At 50.9% G+C, this 18,416-nt stretch overlaps 7 protein-coding genes across 7 annotated transcripts; 2 read left to right on the forward strand and 5 right to left on the reverse strand.

The window, feature by feature from the left end:
- Window positions 1-1,138: 1,138 nt before the first annotated feature.
- NECHADRAFT_53663 (uncharacterized protein) lies at window positions 1,139-2,626 on the forward strand (the record flags this gene model as incomplete). The annotated part of the gene is made up of 4 exons (XM_003043203.1): window positions 1,139-1,366; window positions 1,452-1,823; window positions 1,878-2,125; window positions 2,254-2,626. Coding segments are annotated over 4 exons (1,221 nt in total), but the record flags the coding sequence as incomplete, so codon positions are not given.
- Window positions 2,627-3,022: 396 nt separating this feature from the next.
- Window positions 3,023-5,029, reverse strand: NECHADRAFT_97614 (uncharacterized protein; the record flags this gene model as incomplete). The annotated part of the gene is made up of 4 exons (XM_003043304.1): window positions 3,023-3,702; window positions 3,761-4,185; window positions 4,296-4,566; window positions 4,648-5,029. The coding sequence occupies 4 exons, from the start codon at window positions 5,027-5,029 to the stop codon at window positions 3,023-3,025; spliced, it is 1,758 nt and encodes a 585-aa protein (XP_003043350.1).
- Window positions 5,030-7,858: 2,829 nt separating this feature from the next.
- NECHADRAFT_53398 (uncharacterized protein) lies at window positions 7,859-9,620 on the forward strand (the record flags this gene model as incomplete). The annotated part of the gene is made up of 6 exons (XM_003043204.1): window positions 7,859-7,971; window positions 8,020-8,377; window positions 8,427-8,536; window positions 8,590-9,070; window positions 9,124-9,248; window positions 9,275-9,620. 6 exons carry the CDS (start codon window positions 7,859-7,861, stop codon window positions 9,618-9,620), a joined length of 1,533 nt encoding a protein of 510 aa, XP_003043250.1.
- Window positions 9,621-9,866: 246 nt separating this feature from the next.
- On the reverse strand, window positions 9,867-10,843 carry NECHADRAFT_87376 (uncharacterized protein; the record flags this gene model as incomplete). Its single annotated transcript, XM_003043305.1, has 3 exons — window positions 9,867-10,085; window positions 10,152-10,456; window positions 10,525-10,843. 3 exons carry the CDS (start codon window positions 10,841-10,843, stop codon window positions 9,867-9,869), a joined length of 843 nt encoding a protein of 280 aa, XP_003043351.1.
- Window positions 10,844-11,068: 225 nt separating this feature from the next.
- Window positions 11,069-12,035, reverse strand: NECHADRAFT_53519 (uncharacterized protein; the record flags this gene model as incomplete). The annotated part of the gene is made up of 2 exons (XM_003043306.1): window positions 11,069-11,374; window positions 11,433-12,035. 2 exons carry the CDS (start codon window positions 12,033-12,035, stop codon window positions 11,069-11,071), a joined length of 909 nt encoding a protein of 302 aa, XP_003043352.1.
- A 2,620-nt stretch (window positions 12,036-14,655) lies between these two features.
- NECHADRAFT_87378 (uncharacterized protein) lies at window positions 14,656-15,631 on the reverse strand (the record flags this gene model as incomplete). The annotated part of the gene is made up of 3 exons (XM_003043307.1): window positions 14,656-14,793; window positions 14,843-15,310; window positions 15,368-15,631. The coding sequence occupies 3 exons, from the start codon at window positions 15,629-15,631 to the stop codon at window positions 14,656-14,658; spliced, it is 870 nt and encodes a 289-aa protein (XP_003043353.1).
- Window positions 15,632-16,084: 453 nt separating this feature from the next.
- NECHADRAFT_87379 (uncharacterized protein) lies at window positions 16,085-17,802 on the reverse strand (the record flags this gene model as incomplete). The annotated part of the gene is made up of 4 exons (XM_003043308.1): window positions 16,085-16,472; window positions 16,519-17,323; window positions 17,372-17,629; window positions 17,679-17,802. 4 exons carry the CDS (start codon window positions 17,800-17,802, stop codon window positions 16,085-16,087), a joined length of 1,575 nt encoding a protein of 524 aa, XP_003043354.1.
- Window positions 17,803-18,416: the final 614 nt, after the last annotated feature.

Genomic DNA, 18,416 nt, shown 5'->3' on the forward strand with positions numbered 1-18,416 from the left:
TACTTATACTCAATATCTACTCGAGCCGTGAAGGGGAGGTTGAATGGCCTTGGAAGGCCGATTGGCTGTTTCAATCGATGTGGACCCACACCCAATTCTTTCGGAAACCCGCGCGTTTGCGGTGAATTTGTAATCTCACTAGAACAACCCTCGATCTTACGTGAAGGGTGGATAGGGATACTATTTCCTAACAAACTTGTGACAAGATGGAAACCCGCGGGAATCCTGCCGAAGGGAAGCCCAATGGTCGTCCGGCAATCACTCGTCGCTCGGTAAGTCCTCGTCGTGTCACTTGTTACTGCCATGATGCTGACATTTGCCTGTTAGTGTGACCAGTGCCGTGCACGAAAGGTGACCGACCACGACCTAGGCCTCCCCGGTTGGCGTTTACTAATACCTGTCCCTAGGTCGGCTGTGATAGAGGCTCTCCCTGTTCGAATTGCTTATCTGCCCGTGTCGACTGTACTCATAGTGCGGTCACCTCGAAACCGGCTACCGGCAAGCAAAGAGTATTGATCTCGACACAATAGTGAGTATTAATGACCAAAGCCCCGTATAACGGGCTGATCTCATAGCTGTTTGTAGCGAGCGCAAGATTGACAGCATTGCCCGGGATATTGACGACATCAAGCTTCTTCTCCAAGAGCTTAACCTACCAGGACAGCAAATAGCGTCCCAAGTCCAACAGCCTCTCCCGAAGACGTCTTCAAACAGTCATGATAAGCCCATATCTGTGAATATTACGACAGCTGCTCCAGCCACAATTGCACAATGGGATCATTCCTCCCACGTCATCGACTTTGTGAGAGCCCTTGTGGAGGACAGGTCTGGAATGAGCCACGATGGTACAGGGCCAGACTCCGAGCCAAGCCAGGTGATATCGTCTCTGAGAAGTCTACTTCATGCTCTTGAGAACCCCAGCATCACCCGAAACTCACTTCCAGATGCCTCTACAACTGCAAACGAACAAGCCAGCACTACAATGCCCCCATTAGAGTCTGTTGTAAGTATACTGCGATGGGCCAGGGGTATGTTTCCCTATGACTAAACAACTTAGACTTCCACTAATGATTCAGTACACCAAAACTCTCACAGACTCTCTTGGATCTGTAAAGTTCTTCCCTTTGACAAGTTCGAAGAGATCTGTCGTAAAGTATACTTTGCAGTCGACGATTACACCAAAGCAGAGTTCATTATCGCCAATAGCTTCCTATCATACGTCTTTGGAGAGCATGCTGTGATTCGTGGGGATGCTACCTCGCGAGATTATTGTAATCTCTGCCGATCAAATCTCGGCAACGCGATATCGCGTCTCCCTCTGTTCCTACCCGCCTCTATGGAAATGATTGCGGCACTCACATTAGGAGTGAGTCTTCAGAAACACAGCGGACAAATACATATGCTAAGTCCCAAAGGCTTTACATTCGGTTGAAGACTCCAAAGCTTCAAAGGCTTGGACTCTGCTCACGAATGCCCTGAGCCTCTGCCAAACTCTTGGGTACCACCGCCTCAGCAATTCAAAAAGAGGGACGAGTGCTGACCAAGATGTTCAGAAACAACTCTTCTGGGCAGTCTTTGGTTACGAAAGCGGGCTCTCTCTCAGGCTTGGCCGGTCTTCGGGCATTCGGGACAGTGATATCGCAACACCTGTCAATCTGAATGAGCCGCGCTTTATCAAAGTTTCACGAGTCCAGAGACAGGTCTATGATCGGCTATATAGTCCAACTAGTCTCTCAGCAAGTTCTGACGACCGTTGCCAAACCTGCCAAAGGCTTTCTCAGGAGATGCGAGCAACAATCGACGAGACCCGCGCCGAACTATCTGTGTGAATCCAACCCCATGCCTCCTCGGACCTTGCTAACAAACTTCTCAAGGAGGCGACAAGGGAAGCCGAGGCTGGCAACTCTGAAGTGGATCCTATGAGAGTCATATATCTTCAATGTGACTTTGTCTGCCAGTCCTCGCTTCTCGCCTTGATTCTCAAGGCAATTCCCCCGGGGCAGCATCCAGACATTCCTGATAATTGCATCGCTGTTGCTCGCAGCACCTTGGATATGCATGAAAGATGCATGGAAGGGATGCAACGCTGTAAAGATTTGTTGGTTGTCCGGAAATATGTCAATTGGTAAGTCAGATGCCCCTGTGACCTGGAAGTTCCTTGTACTCGGCAATGCTTCTTGAGGGCAAGGCCATTGCCATTAAATACTAACTATTCTTCAGGGCGCTGCTAAACACTCCTTTCGTTCCTTTCAGCATCCTCTTCACACATGCTATTGAGAGACTCGATATGGAGGATTTCGCTCGCCTAGAACGATTCGCAGCGTCATTGAAACTTGAGGCTGCTGATACCGAGCCACTCACACACCCGCATCGACTATACGAACTCCTTTGCAAAGCCGGCCGTCTATACATCAGTTCCAACACGCTCTCATCTCAGCTTGGTGATACTTATCCCAATATGCTGGCTAACTTAGCATCAACTGAGCAAATGAGTATCATGACGGAAACGGGGATGGCGATACAAGGCCCTGATTATTATGGGGATTACATGTTGGACCTTGGTGGCTGGTACCATGATAATCAGCAGCTAATGAGTTTACTGGATGAGGATTTCATGTTTGAGTAGGGCGTCTATTCTCAACAGTTCTTGCTGGTTGGTCCATTCTAAAGCTGGCATGGTCATTAACGATTGCTCTACCTCATAATGTTGCTCAGGTCCCTCTCAATGCTCGGGTGTTGCCGCAATGGACTAGCTGAACCTTCTAGACCCTCTTCAAACGTACCCGAGCTCTAGAGTGCCCAGAGGCCGACTCATAATCAGGTAACTTGCTGTGGCGTTCACGGCATGAAGCCTTGAGGCCATGGCGGCCACATATACCAAAGGTAGACGGCATGTTCTTGAGAAATGAAATCCGCAAGGAAGGTGTATTAAATCTAGTAAAGTAAAGGTAATTATATCTGATATCTGTTCATGTCTCATTCATTCCCGATCTGACCCCTGGGAAACCTATATACCCGGCCCTCAGCCATCCTTGCAAGCCGTGATCAGGCGCCACTCCCATGTAGTCTGTAACCTGACGCATTCTTCTATAATTTCAAGATCCTCCCACCACCATGTATCAACTGTGATATACTCTCCCCAGACCTCCATCCAAAGCATCCTACCGACTATGTTTCGGAGCTCCTGCTTGATGGTGTCTTCCGACGGATGGCTGTTTTCAGCTGGTGTGAGCTGTTGCTCATCGAGCGGCACAGCAGAGAACTGTGTGCTCGTAATTCTACCTTCAATATGCAATGATGCGTTCTCCAACCAGATTGGAAGCAATCTGCTCGGGTTCATGCAGCGAAAGTTTGTTTCTAAGTTCAATAACAGGTTGTGCTCGATCCACGCTCGTAACAATGGCCCCAGTGTGCTCGCAAGCGGGAGCGGGTCGACTAGGACAAGATTCAAAGCACCATTGGGCTTGAGGCATCGGTGGATGTTTTTAAGGACTCCAGGAATCTCCTGGGATGGTGTTGACAAAGGAAGACGTAACGAATAGACTGCCTCAAATGACGATGGCGCCATAGGAAAGGCTGAGGATGACCTCACCGGCACAAGGACCGGGTGAATATTAGGAAAGAGAGTGTGAGAGAGTGGCGCTGGTGACAGGTGGTAAACCTGCTTGCTGTGGTGCACAGCTGCTAAATATGAAGTCGCAGCTACCAGTCGATGTCAGTGAACGGTTCCATGACAAGAATCCGGCTACAAGGGACTTACCTGGCGTCTCGTAAAGTGCAAGAACTTTCTTTGGTTTATCCGAGTTCATATCTTGGGCAGTGTCTGGTCTATCCTCTTCATCCGCCTGTTGATCCATGTTGTATAACGCGGAGAGCATCCATTGAGTCTTCTCCACCTCCAAGTCTTTCCATGAGTTGGGGCTGCTCAATGTGCCCCATACTCCCTTGAGACGTAGAAGGCGGATGCTGTTGGATTCAGACGCCAAGCGTGTTACTTCGCGTTGCATGGCATTCTGCTCCATAGGGAAGGTCGACTCCTGTGAGCTAGGTTCTTCAACGGGATCTTCCATGGTTGACGAGAATGTCTCCGTTGTGGGAGTGCAGGCCCATGTGTCTGGCGGCTTCCAGCCATCAGTTGGCTCACTCCTCAACAAGGCATTGCATGATGGCACCCGTCTTGGTGTACTGGGTAGAGGCGGTAGAGGTGCACTTGGGGACTTGCTCTTGAGCGCCCGCAAGGATAAAGTCCTGTTCATGGTGAGATGAGATCAACAAAAGACAATTGAGGTACATACTGGCCACCTGAGGACCGTGGGCGACTGAAAGACTTGCTCTCTGTGTTAGCGGTGATGGTCACCTCGGAGCTCAGACCAAATTGAGGGTCCGAGGGCGTGCGCAGTGAGGTTGTGACTTCAGTGCTCCTGGCTATGTAGGAGCCCTCACTAAAGGTCTGGACGATATGGCATGGCTCTAATGCCACCCGCTCGATAACTTGGGTGTCCCATGGAGGAGAAGGAGGTAGAGGATACTGGTCGTCATCTCCTCTGGAGTTGGTGTTGTAAAGCTCTGGAGGAGCCTGGCGGTCAGTAAGTCGAGCCAGGTCAAAGTCGTAGATACCTGCGTCTCGCTTTGACAGATTCGACGAACCTGAGGAGCATTCCAGGATCTGTTCGTGAACAAGAGTGTGATCGGTGGTGGACTCGAAGCTGTGAGACACTGTGTCGGATGTTGTTTCGTAATTGTTAAGAGTGAAGTTTGAGGATCTGTCAGCCTCAATGTCGTAATTGTTGGTCGAGGTGGTAGTGTGGATGGAGGATGGCGTAGGTGACAGAGGTGCAAAGTCCCTGCTGCTGGTCTTGCGTCCGGGATATCCAACAAATGAAGGACCGTCGCTGGATGATGTCGAACCTCGACTGAAGAGGGACCTCGCCTTGGTGGAGCTCTTGTCGCTGCGCGGTTGTCTCGCCTTCCTTTCGCGATGTTCCTTTCTGGACTCCCTCTTGGGGTCGGTCCAAACGACGTCCCACATTTTGTGAGACCGACGAAGACGACGCAAGTAGGCAAAACTTGTTGCTGGTCTGAGAAATCTGGGCAATGTGCGGCCTTTCGGAGGAGGGCCTGGTGAATCTGGAGTTGGCTGTGGAGATGGGGACCGTGTCATCGGAGCAGAGTGCAACTGTGTGATCGATCGAGGATGACGTGAGGCAGAGCGGAGAAGAGGGCCGGAAGGTTTGGGTGTGCAGGGGCCCTGAGCAAACAATGCCCTATCCTTTTATTTGACTGCCCCCTACATGAGTGCACGGCGACCAAAAGGCATGGCTATTGACTCTGGCAAGCTGGCGAATGTAAGGCTGAACCTAATCGTCAAGGTGGTGCGTCCATGCCATCGAGAACGAGCAAGCAGGCAGAAGGGCGGGAACCCGGCACCAACATTGGCAATTCCATGGAGTTGAGCGCCATGCCATATATCAAGGGGACGTCAAAGCACCACCGCCGGATCCTGCTCCCGCCGAGCTTCTAGATCCATCCACCTGGTCTCGCTTTTTTCCTTCCCGTGAGCCGATGCCCTTGTCACAGAGATCAGATTTGCAACAGGCCCCTGACAAGACATCCCCGCTCGCCGGCATCACACCATGCATGGGTCTGGATGCAGCCACGGCACTTGTGTGGCTTGATGCTATCGACGCCATCACCAGCTGGTTGGTTGCTCACGTGGGGGACACGGCCCTTGCTCATGGCTTTTGTGTGCTTGTCCTCGGATACTCGCTCCTGAAAAGAGAAAGGCCATCTCGGTAACGTTGAGGGCTTGATACATAGCAGCTGCATGAACTCCCTCTGCACGGCCGTTTACGGTTCCTGAGATGGGCACCCACGATGTGGCAATCACTGGCGGCGATTGTTGCTTGATGCAATCCCCAAGGTAAACGCCATGGTCTGGCAAACAAGAGGACGTGCGCCCTCAGAGTTGGCAACCAAGAAGCTCCTCTGCCCACAAACATGCAACACAGCTCGTCCAGAAGCAAAGCTACGTACGACGTGGCCAGTTCCAAGGAACGGAAAAAGAAAAGTGAAACCCATTGTCCGATGCCACGGCCGCGGAACATTTCAACGCGGAACTGTGGCGTCCTGGTCGGTAGCTGATGGCAGGGCCTCAAATGCCGTGGCTGATTCTAGACCGTTTGCGGGGATCATCGGAACACCCTCCCTTGCCCGCATGAAGATTGATCGATTTTTATCACCCTTGACAGGCTGAGATCTCGATTGGTCTCAGCTAAATTGACAGCGTCTGGGCCACTCGCGGAAGGGTTTATTCAGGCTGTCTTATCCTTTCAGCCCCTTGATGCATCACCACATGCTGTTCCATACAACCGGGTCGCCAAACCCACGAGGCGGAGAAGCAAAACGCGTGGCCTGCAGGTTGAGTTGTCTTAGCTTTTGGAAACTCTGTTAGCGCTTGCATCGGTAACAAGAAAAGCAAACAAATAATCCCATTCGCTCCCAGTCGCCGAGCCTGCTTTTCTTCTCGAACCGTCAGCAAGCCTCAAGCACGGCACGTCAGAACCAACAGTCGGAGCCGCCGAAAGTGCATTACGAGGGTGAGAAATTGAAGGCTTTTTTTCCCGAGCATCTCGACCTCCTCCTTATCAAGGGACAGGGAGGCCAGAACCAGGCGGCAGAAGCCAGACAACAATGTGTGAGGTGCTGCTAGTGCGGGAGGTGGCTTTGTCATGTGCTCAGACAGACAACCTTTGCGACACTCAGCGAGTCTATCGCCACTTGGAGGCAAACACAGCACGAGGCAGACCGTCAAGGCCTTCCCCAATGCAGAGAGCACAGTCTCTTGTTGGGGAAGTGTCATATCCACGTCACGTACCTGACAGGTGGCTGAGCTAGTGGCAATCGTCTTGCTTTTGACAGCCCCAGCTGCCCAGCTATTTAGTGCCAGGGGCTAGCTGGAGGTGATTCAGCTGGCAAGAAGCTCGCCAAAAGCTCAAGTCAATCGGACCTGACAGCGATTCTACCCGGGTCCTTCTCGTGCACGGGGCTCGAGTCGCGTGTCGCATCCCGCTACTTTGACCCCAGTGCGGCCCGTCTCAGGCCATCTATTGGTGCTTATCCGTTGACGGGGAGAGATTGACTTGTGCCTCTGCAGGGCCGTGGCTTAAGGTTCAGACCTGGAACGGCCGATCGGCTAACTCGACCCGCGGATGGGTTCCTCCGCGACTGAGGTCCATCCCTGTTGGCCATCCCAACCGCTCTGTTCTTAACTTGCAAGCCTCCCCTTAGCACAAAGGCATGCTGCCGTCTTTGTGCTGTAGGCAGCTCATCTCACCAAGTAAAACGCCGTAAACTCAGAGCCACCGCTGACGTTTGGTGTTGATGTGCTGCTCCTGGTCATCATGGACAGCGTCAAGCCCAAGTTCCGAGGCCTGTCGATGGCACTCAACGGCTTCAATAGCCGTGTCTCATCTTCAGGCTTTGGCCGTTTTTTCAGGTTGGAAGGCAGTGGCCATGTACGCTTTTTGGCCCCTTTCTGCCATATTCCTTGCACTGTTTTGCTGACAGCTTCTCTAGCCCAAGGAGATCCCTGGCTCATCTCTGTACAATGAGATCCGCGCAGGAGCGACCACTTTCGCAACGATGGCATACATCATTGCCGTCAATGTACGATATCCGACCGATTATACAATTGCTTGGCCGGGCACTAATTCATTGGTATACAGGCCACCGTTCTTTCACAAACTGGCGGTACTTGCCCCTGCGATGAGGAGAATCGGGTGGACTGCGACAACAGCGTCAGCTATATGACGTGCAAGGAAGGTGAGAACGCATTTCATGAGTCAAGTATGAATTTCAGATGGCTAACCTCCATGAAGAGGTCAGAAGGGATCTCATTACTGCAACAGCTGCCATTGCAGCTCTCTCCAGCTTCCTCTTTGGTCTCTGCACCAACCTCCCGGTTGCTCTGGCGTGAGTTTCTTGAGGCGACAGGCAAACCCGTATACTAATCGGAAACAGACCCGGTATGGGTATGAATGCCTACTTCGCGTTCCAAGTCGTTGGTTACAATGGATCAGGCCATATCCCATACGGCGTTGCCTTGACAGCCGTTTTCACCGAAGGTCTCATCTTCGTCTTTCTAGCCATGACTGGCATGCGACAATGGCTCGTGAAACTCATCCCAGCCACCATCAAAACAGCAACAGGAGTGGGCATCGGTTTATTTCTCACTGAAATCGGATTATCCTACTCAGCAGGCATCGGAGCCATCACCGGAGGCTACAAGGCTACGCCTTTAGCTATCGCAGGCTGCCCAATTGAGATGATTGACCCTCAGACTCAAATGTGTGATGGTGGACTCATGTCAAGTCCCAAGGTACTTGCAGAACCTCCTATGCTCGCATGAGATACTGACAACGACACAGCTCTGGACAGGTATCTTTGCAGGGGGTATTTTGACAGCTTACCTCATGGCTTTCCGCGTCAAATACGCCTTCGTCATCGGCATTGCTCTGGTCTCTATCGTGTCTTGGCCGTGAGGATATTCCGCCCTCCCGGATCCCAAGCCCCCTGCTAACGAGCCATTAGACGCGAGACAAGCATCACCTACTTCCCGCATACAGCAGAAGGAGAGTCACGTTTTGAATTGTTCAAGAAGGTCGTGTCTTTCCAACCCATACGACACACTCTGAACGCCCTCGAGTGGGATGTCGGAGCCCATGGCTCTCAGTTCGCTCTCGCACTCTTCACCTTCCTCTACGTGGATATCATCGATGCCACCGCGACATTGTACTCTATGGTTAAGTTCTGCGGCGTTGTTGACGCTGAAGATGGTGATTTCCCTCGCTCGACTATCGCATATTGCTGCGATGCCATCTGTATCTCCATCAGCGCGCTTTTCGGCTGCTCTCCAGTCACCGCCTTCATCGAAAGCGGTGCCGGCATTGCTGAAGGAGGGCTTACTGGACTTACGTCCATGGTGACTGGTCTCTGTTTCTTCGTCTCCGTCTTTTTTGTTCCAATCTTTGCCTCTATCCCACCGTGGGCGACTGGTCCTACTCTGATTCTTGTAAGTGGCCCCTGGCCTTCCTCTGTATTTGCAGGTTCTAACAGAATCTACAGGTTGGTTGCATGATGGCTCGACAGATGACTCAGATTAACTGGCGCTACATCGGCGACACCCTTCCTTCATTCGTCGTAATTGCCTTTGTGCCATTCTCATACAGTGTCGCGTATGGTCTTATTGCGTAAGTCAACTCCAACTGTTTCCCAGGCGCTTCACTAACACCATGTTCAGGGGCATGTTCCTCTACGCCGCCATCAATGGATTGGTCGGATTAACCGTACGGCTATCTGGCGGAAGGATAGAGCCGCGTGAGTACGACCTCAAGGAGTACTGGACTTGGAAAGCGCCAGGAAGAAAGCCCTGGTTTGTTCGAGCTCTGCGGAACGGGGGCTGCGTCAGCAAGGAAGATAGTGAGTCAAGCACACGGAGGTTTGACAACAATGGCTCCGATTGCGAAATGTTTCGAGTGGCGTCCACCGAGCGCAAGGACGAGGGGACAGATGTAGCTGTAACGGTGCCGATGAGGACACTATCATCCTTTTCACGACGATGAGTAGAACTAGATTCGGTATTTTCTTCCAGAAGTTTGTTCCTGACACGTCTCATTTTGCCTATCGGACCATGTTATTTGACACTACTAACCCTTGGGGGTGGAACATATTCGGTCATTTGTTCCAGCAGCCTTTCCCACTTCCGCGAGCTCAAAGGATTTGTCCTTTGATTCACGATGGTAGACTGGCTGGCAACACTTCAGCGTAAAGGTTCGATTAAATACCAAATACTGGTCGCTGATTGTGTATTAGTGAACGTCACTCCAAGCCGTTTCTGGCTTCATGAACTCGGCGTCGCAGTCCGTCAGTGGATCCCAATTCTGACGTCGATGACCCTGAAGACAGCGGTCAAGAATGTACTGGACAATACCACTCAAACCAAGCGCTTGAGGCCCCCCTGCTACATGAACAATCTCAGCAGCCGCTATGACGTGCCTGATGGCCATCGAAATGTCGCCAAGCATAATCTTCGTGACCAAATCAGTTCATGGTTCTACTTCTACGCGTTCCTTGAATCTCAACATGAAACTTACCTCGTCGATACCCAGAACCAAGGCCTTCGTCACTGCCATGCGGCTTGAGGCTGGTCCTGTTGCCGAAATCGTCTCCCGGAGACTCCGGACGTAGTTTAGCTTGTACTGGATCGCAAGCTGCCCGAACTCCTTCTCCAAGTGGACTATGTATAAATGACGACATGCCGCGAGAAGAAAGCCCTTGAGAAGTTCGACTTCGGTTGAGGAAAAGAGTATCCAATTTTGTTTCCTGTAGTGGTAATCTCCACCGAGATGTTTCATCACTGGACAGTGAAGATCCAGATAGGGGACGACGACGTTTACGTCTTGAGGCAATGTCAGTTTGGAGTTACACTTCTAAAGCTTAGCAATAACACAAAGAGGGCTCGCTCACAGTAGTCAAACATGAAAACCTCTTTGTGATCCAGCGATCGAATAAAACTTGCCAGGGGTTCGTGTTCAAAGGCGCCAGGGATGGCTCTCGGAACCAGCAGCCGTGTTTCTTCTGGGCTAGCTGAAGGCTTCTTATCTTTATTAGAAACCACTGCTGTCTCCTGTGACACTTCCGCGTTGTTCTTTTCGCGCATATAGTTGGCCATCCGTAGCCTTCTGGCTCGTGCATGGGCGGTACGCGCAGCATGAGAGTGGATTTGTCGGCTTGAGCCCGCAGACGAAGAGGGTTGTACTGGGGGTCGAACGTTGATAAACTCCATCGTTTCAAAGAATTAGGTCATGGACAGTGAATGTTTAATCACTACCTCAAACCAGTCGATTTACATATCTGCCAAGAGGAGAACACTGGCTGCTGGGTCCTCGCCAACACGCATTTGTCAGCGCTTTTCAGACAGGAAAACCGGCTAAGATTTTCTCGGCAAAGTTGCCAAGACTTGCTCCTACTAGATACGGCCTAGTTCACTCTCGCAACCACCATCCCTGGCTTACATATGATACGAGACCTCGTCGCCAATTTCCTTGTACACGGCTTCCAAAGCCGCAACCACGTCATCAGGCAGCGCGCCCTGCTCAATCATGTCAATGTTTGACTCGAGTTGCTCCGGGCTCGAAGCTCCGATGATGATGGCGTCCCCGTGGGCCTTGTTCAGCTGGCTGTGGTACGCCGTCCACCGAAGAGCAGCAGCATGGCCACTAATTCCATGGCCAGATGCGATCTCAAGTGCCTTGTCCGTGGCGGCCATGATAGATGGCTTCAAGTAGAATTGAGAATAAATGCCACCCAGAATAAGCTGCCGAAAAAAAAAGCCAAGGTTAGTTCCGAAAACCGTCTTGATTGGGATAACGCACCGATTTATCATATCGCCCACCCGCCTTGACTTTCTTGTGGTTGCCAGCAAAGAATCCAGCGGCAGCAGGGCTGTAGGCATAGAAGGCAATGCCATTCTTTCGCAAGATAGGAAACAGTTCCTTCTCACCACCCCTCACAATAAGATTATACTGGCCTTGGTAGACGGTCGGCTTCACAAACCCGCGTTCCTCACAAATGTTGATGATAGTCTGGACTTCATCAGCTTTGTAGTTGGACAGACCCCAGTGCTTGATCTTCCCCTCTCTGTGTGCTTGATCCATAGCTTCACAAGCCTCCTCGAACTTGGTGGCCCTGTCTGGCATATGCAAGTACTCAATGTTGATTTGTTTGATCTTCAATGCCTCCAGAGACAGGTCGATCTCCTTCAGAACGTTTTTCTTGGTATGACTGCCAGGCTTGAGCGAGTTGACCTTGGTGTCGATGACGAATCTGTCGCCCGCAGCAACCGCCCCCAGCCTGGGTTCAGAACTGCCTGGGGCATGAGGGGAGTAGGAGCGTGCGTTATCAAGCTGATGATAGCCACGAGCAGCGAAGGCGTTGATAAATCCATTGACCTCATCAGGACTGTTAAAACGAGCCATGGGGTCAATCGATGTATCACCGACCTGTGAAGTTTGTTAGGGGTGTCATCTGAGCATAGCACTTTTCGTGTCACCACTTACGTTTGCTGTTCCAAGTACCAGCTTGATGGGCGACTCAGTGGTAGAAGCCATTGTGCTTGAGATGAGAGGCAAGATATGGGAACTGTAGATAATTACCAAACGTTGAGAGGAAGAGATTTCAAGAGGATGTTGCGTGTTTTCAGATTCAAGAAATTGCGAGGATTTAGAGAGCCTTTTATGCTCCGGTTCTGCCATACTCAAGCCAGACAACAGTCTCCCAAGACTGCATCTCGGACTATGGTGCTCGCAATCATCGTTGGATGCCAAGAAATGCGCCTACTCTTTTAGGCAATTGCCTGGGTCCCCGAATCGGCGCCATCGAGTCTCACCTCGACATTCTACGCCGATGATTCAATCAAATTGTATTTGTAAGGAGAAGGAACCGGCTTGGCCGGCTTATTTTTCAAATGTCGGTGTAGTTGAGTAATTACACAACTTCTTTACCCGTCCTTGAGCCATTGTCCCGAGTGCTTTGCGCAGGCTCAGTCGCTGTTGGCTGCGCGAAGGCTTCGAAGCCATGGCGAGCTCAATGTTAGGGTACTAACTGAGGAGTACTGGAATTCTGCGCAAGCCCGATGATATCCTATCACAGCTGAGGTGAAAAGTGGCCTCACTAGCCGTAATTGGATTAGCGCGCTCTTGGGAGAACAGTTCGCGCCCCCAGGGTCAATCACTTTTGCTTGCCCTGGGCCGATACAGTAGCGAATAAAGTACTAAGTTCCGGTTAAGATCCAAGAGAAGACGCGTGGCGAAAGAGCCGGTATTCTGAGTGAAGGTCCCTGGCGAGGGGGCGTCCCAGTGAATGACCGCAGTGATTGCATAGACTTGCCCAATCATAAGTGACGAGAAAGCAGCAAAAACATTATCCCGGCATCGACTACCAAACAAAAACCGCGACAACGGGCTGGGGATGGCAGGCAAAGGGGATCAACCAGCGCCAAAAGCACGAGGCCAAAAACGCAAGGTCCCTCTTGTTCTATAGAAGCAGAAGGCAAAAACATACAACAGCGGGGATTCGCTGGTCGTCACCGACCCAACTACTAATCCGCCCCTCACCGGCTTATCTATGGGAGAGCGGACGGGATCCCGAGTTCTCCGGTGGGTATGGTCGTATGTACCAGAGCTTCTGCAAGATGTCATGATATTCAGGGGAGAGGCAACAGATGTCCCTCTTTCGCATCAAAATAGTACTTGACGCTGCTCGTCTTTGGCACTGAAGATGATGAAGAAAATTCTCACCTAAGGTTTAGATCATAATTGTTATTATCTCAAATGGGGGAGGTCGTGATGAGTGTTGTGTTAGATGTTGGCAGATAAGGAGGGAATCGCTGGAGTTTCCCCCAAGATCAACCTTGAACGAACTTTATTCACAAGAAATCTTCGGTGGGTTCCCCGACGGACCTCAAAACTTTTGTGAAACATCACTACTATCTAATTCAATAATACCGAAGCTGAGATAAATGATATTTGTGACTCAATTGACAGCAATGGATATGGAACTCTGATCTCTGTATGGAGTACACATGCTTGCATTGTTGAACGTTGCCAACCTGGAGTGTGGATATGGAAACACGCAAGGTGAGAAGTCCCAGAGGTACCCCGAGAACCGCGAGAGCCGCTCAAGGCAGTTCCACACTGTGCAGCTTGACCCAACCTCCCCTCGCCTAACAGAAACCAAGCCACGCAAACAAGACGGGGCAGTGGAGCACCTGAACAGGGAGTCGCAAGCCACAATTTCCCAGCCCCCTGATTTACATCGTGTTTGCCCAATGTTAGGCGTTCGTCCGATGGATGAGAATGCTGGCGTTGCGAATGGATGCCCGTAAGCAGTCATCCCCAGGTGACCAGTAAAGAAGCACCGATCAGCTCAACCGAGCTAGAGCTCACCCCACTTTGAGGAGTGAAGGATGAGAGCAAGCGAGTGCGATGAGGATCAAGCAGGTGTCAGAAGGGAGCCAGGAGAGAGGCATCGTCGAAGGACGTACGGAGGACTCCCAGAGCCATTCACGCAAGCCGTTCTCTCTACACGAAATTTGAGCGACGCCATCATTCCCATCCACTTTCTCCTCAAGCCTCTCACATTCCACTGGGGCCTTCCGAACTCTGAGCAGATGACCCATCCACGGCACGCTTCCCTTCATCAAACACGGGTTCCGTGGTCTAGTTGGTTATGGCATCTCGTTAACACCGAGAAGGTCCCCGGTTCGATCCCGGGCGGAACCACATTTTTTGCCGTCCACACAGATTTGGTGTGGGTAGCTTACCTTTTTGCCTGCTGGAATTGTTGCCCTTGGGCCGGGTAGAAAACACGACGCGACCAGCAAGCTCCAAGTTCGCGTGGGCTTTTCATGAGCTTTGGATCATATGCACCCCTTTTTTGCAGAGCTAGTACTTCAACACTACGTCAACACATGACTCCGAGTTCCTTTGCGGCAGGCGATGCAGCTAGGCATCAGAACCATGGGTTCTATTTGCTTTGTATGACCATCTATGTGTATGACTGTCTATGTGTATTCTTCTGACTGCTCCTTTTCTCAATCTATTCCAGAAGGTACTCAGGAGACTTCAGATCAACCCATCCCAGGTTTGGTTCAGATTGCTTCCAACCCAGCCGGTCACGAACAAGTTGTGAGTAGGTCTTGACCTCCTCGATCGGGTAGCTGAGAAAAGGAATTTCCTGGAAAATGTCAACGGGATGAACTGGTACCTCGATATCTATTTCTCACTTCCTGACGATGTACGCCGCTGCACATGAACATGATGTGCACAGTTCTGCTGCCGGTTGGCAGGGTGTATTCTCCCGCGCCATGATAGAGACTTCCTAGCATGACGAAAGCTTCTCCACGTTTGAGCTCAGCATTGACGACCCCCGTGTCGCCGTCCGGTCCGAAATCAGGCTTGCCATCTCCCCAAAGGTGTGAGCCTGGGACAATGCGAGTCGCTCCGTTGGCTTTGACTGTGTCGCACGCGGGGACAAACAGACCCAGCAGCATATCTCGACCCTTGGAGTACTTGTCGGCTTTTTCATGCCTTGCGTGATGGTTTTTATCGTCTCGGTGCAATTTTTGTGCACTTGTTCCTGGCTGCGAATCCATAGTGATGGAGATGGAGAGCAATGGATGGGACTTGGTGACTGACAGCTCATTTCCATACCAGCACGTCGTCTCGAGGCCAATGAAATGCTCCGCAATATCCTGCCCAGGTTAGCCAGGATGCCTCTTCAAACGGCTCGCCTTCGGGCGGACACATACTTGATACAGAGAGTCGGAGAAGAATTTCTCCCTCACTGTCCGACTCCTCCCGATTAGACGTGTGCATATCGCAGTACCGCCGTTCAAGGCGCCCACTGTACTTCCGGCTGCGGCTTTGGAGGCGTCAAGATAGGGTTGAACCTCCTTCTGTGCCTCACACAGGGATTCTGAATCTGTAAAGTCCTTGATGATGACACAGCCATCTTGTTCTATGGCTCGGATAAAGGCATCCAGACCGGCCTCTCGAGAAATTCTCTGAGCCATACTGAGTTGTGTTGATGAAATACAAGAGTCTTCAGATTGATACGGGCAGTCTTGTAACAACGCGAGGTTCGATTGGGACGACTTGCGGAAGTCGAGACCGTCTTATCACCGGCTTTGAATGCCGACACCCTATCCATATCTACGGCAAAGATAACCAGAATAGGAAGCCATCAGCGACAGATGCGGGGTAAATGAGTTGGTATCAAAGGTTGCCAACGTCGGCAACCGAAGTAGGATTTCTTACGGGGGCGATCCCGGTCATCTTCCAAATTCTTCAGCGGTCTGATTCTATAATCACTCAAACCGGGGCAACATTCCACTCGAGAAAGGCCAGTTGTGACTGAAAGATACAACAAACATGACACTCCTTTCATACTATTCATGGATAGCTGATAGCAGTAAACGATATAGGCGTTTCATTACTCTCATTGACCCGGCCTAGGCACTTTACTCTCACGCAACTTCGCATCTCGCAGCCTCCAGCTTCACCAGCTTTGACCTGTCCACGCTTCTCGGCCTGATGTCACACGGAAAGGGCAAAGGCCGTGGGTTCGGTGTTGGTTCGTACTTCATGTCGATAACAACAGGCTTGTTGGTTTCCGGATCGATTGGCTTCTTTACTTCGCAAGCCCATGCGATCTGGGCCACCAAGATGACCAATGTGCGTTCCGCAAAGTCGTACCCTGGGCAGGCACGGCGACCATAACCGAAAGGAGTGAAGTTTTGGCAGTTGGGATGCACAGTAAGTGGCTCCTTGTATGTTGGATACAAAGGTTCAAGCCAACGGGCTGGGTTAAATGGTTGTTGGTCTGGATATGTGTCCTTGTCCATGAGAATGGCGCTTTTGGGGTTAGCTGGGATCTTTAAGGACAAGAGGATAAACTCACGCATAATTCGCATGAAACACGGTGTCTTTCGGGAAGAAGTATCCGTCGTAAATGTCATCTTCCTCAAGTCGGTGAGGGATACCGAGCTCCGCCATAATGGAGCGATACCGAATGCCTTCTTTGACGACTGCCCTAACCATCGGAAGGCTGGGGATGTCTGCGAAACATGGGAGTCGATCAGGTCCGACAACCTTGTCAACATGTCTCTGCAGCTTGTCCTGCCATTCAGGGAACTCCATCATGAGGTACAGAAAAGTCAACAGTGCATTGTATGGCGACCTGGTTCCGCCACCAATCATGCTGTCAAACGCGTACCCAGCTTCCTCATTACTGATCACATACTCATCTCTGTTTTCAAAGAAATGTCGATAAATACTGGGACTTGCTGTGCCTTTCCTGACGGAAAGCTCGACCTTTTTCTGAAGTTTAAAGATCTCGTCGTACGCCTTGTTCTTGATTCGCTCCATGTTACCAAGTGATGGGACCAACCAGGTTGGCAGGTAGCGCAGAAACGGAAAGACATTCCCAGGATATTCATCTGGGCGGAAACACTTCATTGCTTCATCGATGAAGGAGTCAGTCTCGGTGATGAACGGGTCGCCTGCCGTAGACACACGGAAGCCCAACATGGATCTGGTTAGGACACCAAAAGCATAGCGCTTCATGTGGTTATCAAAGTTGCTGAGATAGTCAACCAGATCACGCATGGTAAGCTTGGCTTCCTCTTCCATCAGCTCCAAGTACTTGTCGTTGGAAGTGATGGATATTGCGCTATGGATGAGTTTTCGCTCTCGCCTCCAAGCCTCTGATGGAATTAGCAGTGATAAGGTCAGGAAGATGGTGTTCAACTTACCGTTCTTGGGCATTAATGCTGGATTGAGATCCCTGGTGATATACGCCATCGCATGAGGCGTGCCTCTGTCAGAGTACTTCGGGCCTCGTTTCACAAACAGCTCGTGTGCAATCTTGTCACTAGACAACAAAATCTGTTTCTCGCCCAAAATGCTGAACTGAACAATGTCTCCATAAAGTTTGGCCCATCTGTTGAAGATGGGAATGAGGTTTCCATCCGAGCTGGCGAGCTCAGGGGCGTTGCCGACTACCGGCCACCCTTGAGATGATCGTTAATAGGTTTCAAGGTATGGAACTTGAACACTTACCTTTGGGTCCTGGAGGGGCTTTGGCACCTTTTGCTCGTCGCTTGATAGAGGCGATCCGAAAGGCGTAGATGGAGATTGCCCCCACGATGGAAATAAGAACTAACTGTCCGTATGAGGCCAACATATTGGTCTTTTCAGGAATGATTGCAATGCTCCACGAAATGGCAGAGTATTACTTTCTCTTATTTATGTTGCTACATGCGTTCGTAAATATGCTGCTACTATTGATTGCCATAGCGTGTAGGTGAGTATGATCGTCGCTTATTGCGGGCGTGGTATGGACCGTATGGCACAGTCAGCTTACTACCTGGTGTGGTAAAGGCAGTTTGCTCGCCTCTGATTCAATGGTTTGAACTCAATTTCCAGGACTAGCACGTAGGCCATATTTATAATCTCTCCGCTTATGTCTCCGATCCAATCGCCATTTCTTCAACATCGGAACGTTTCAAGTGTCGCTTGTCACTGCAGGAAGACTGCCATCCTCCCGCCTATCACTTGTGTGTTATAAGAGCAGCTGGAGCATGTTTCGTGCACCCATTGGAATCGTGTCGTAACAGCACGTCCAATAAACAGGTCGAGAATGATGATATTGTCGTAGTAGGGACAAGAGGGAGGGGTGGTCAGATAGTGCTAAGCAGGCAGCTATCTAAAGTACGGGGCTTAGAAACGTCGGCACAAACATGGAGATAGGTCAAGTAGAAATGGTCCCAACACATATGTGTCAGCGATTTGCTCTCA

This window comes from Fusarium vanettenii, assembly GCF_000151355.1.
Source record: "Fusarium vanettenii 77-13-4 chromosome 12 genomic scaffold NECHAsca_29_chr12_4_0, whole genome shotgun sequence".
Classification (NCBI taxonomy): Eukaryota; Fungi; Ascomycota; class Sordariomycetes; order Hypocreales; family Nectriaceae; genus Fusarium; species Fusarium vanettenii.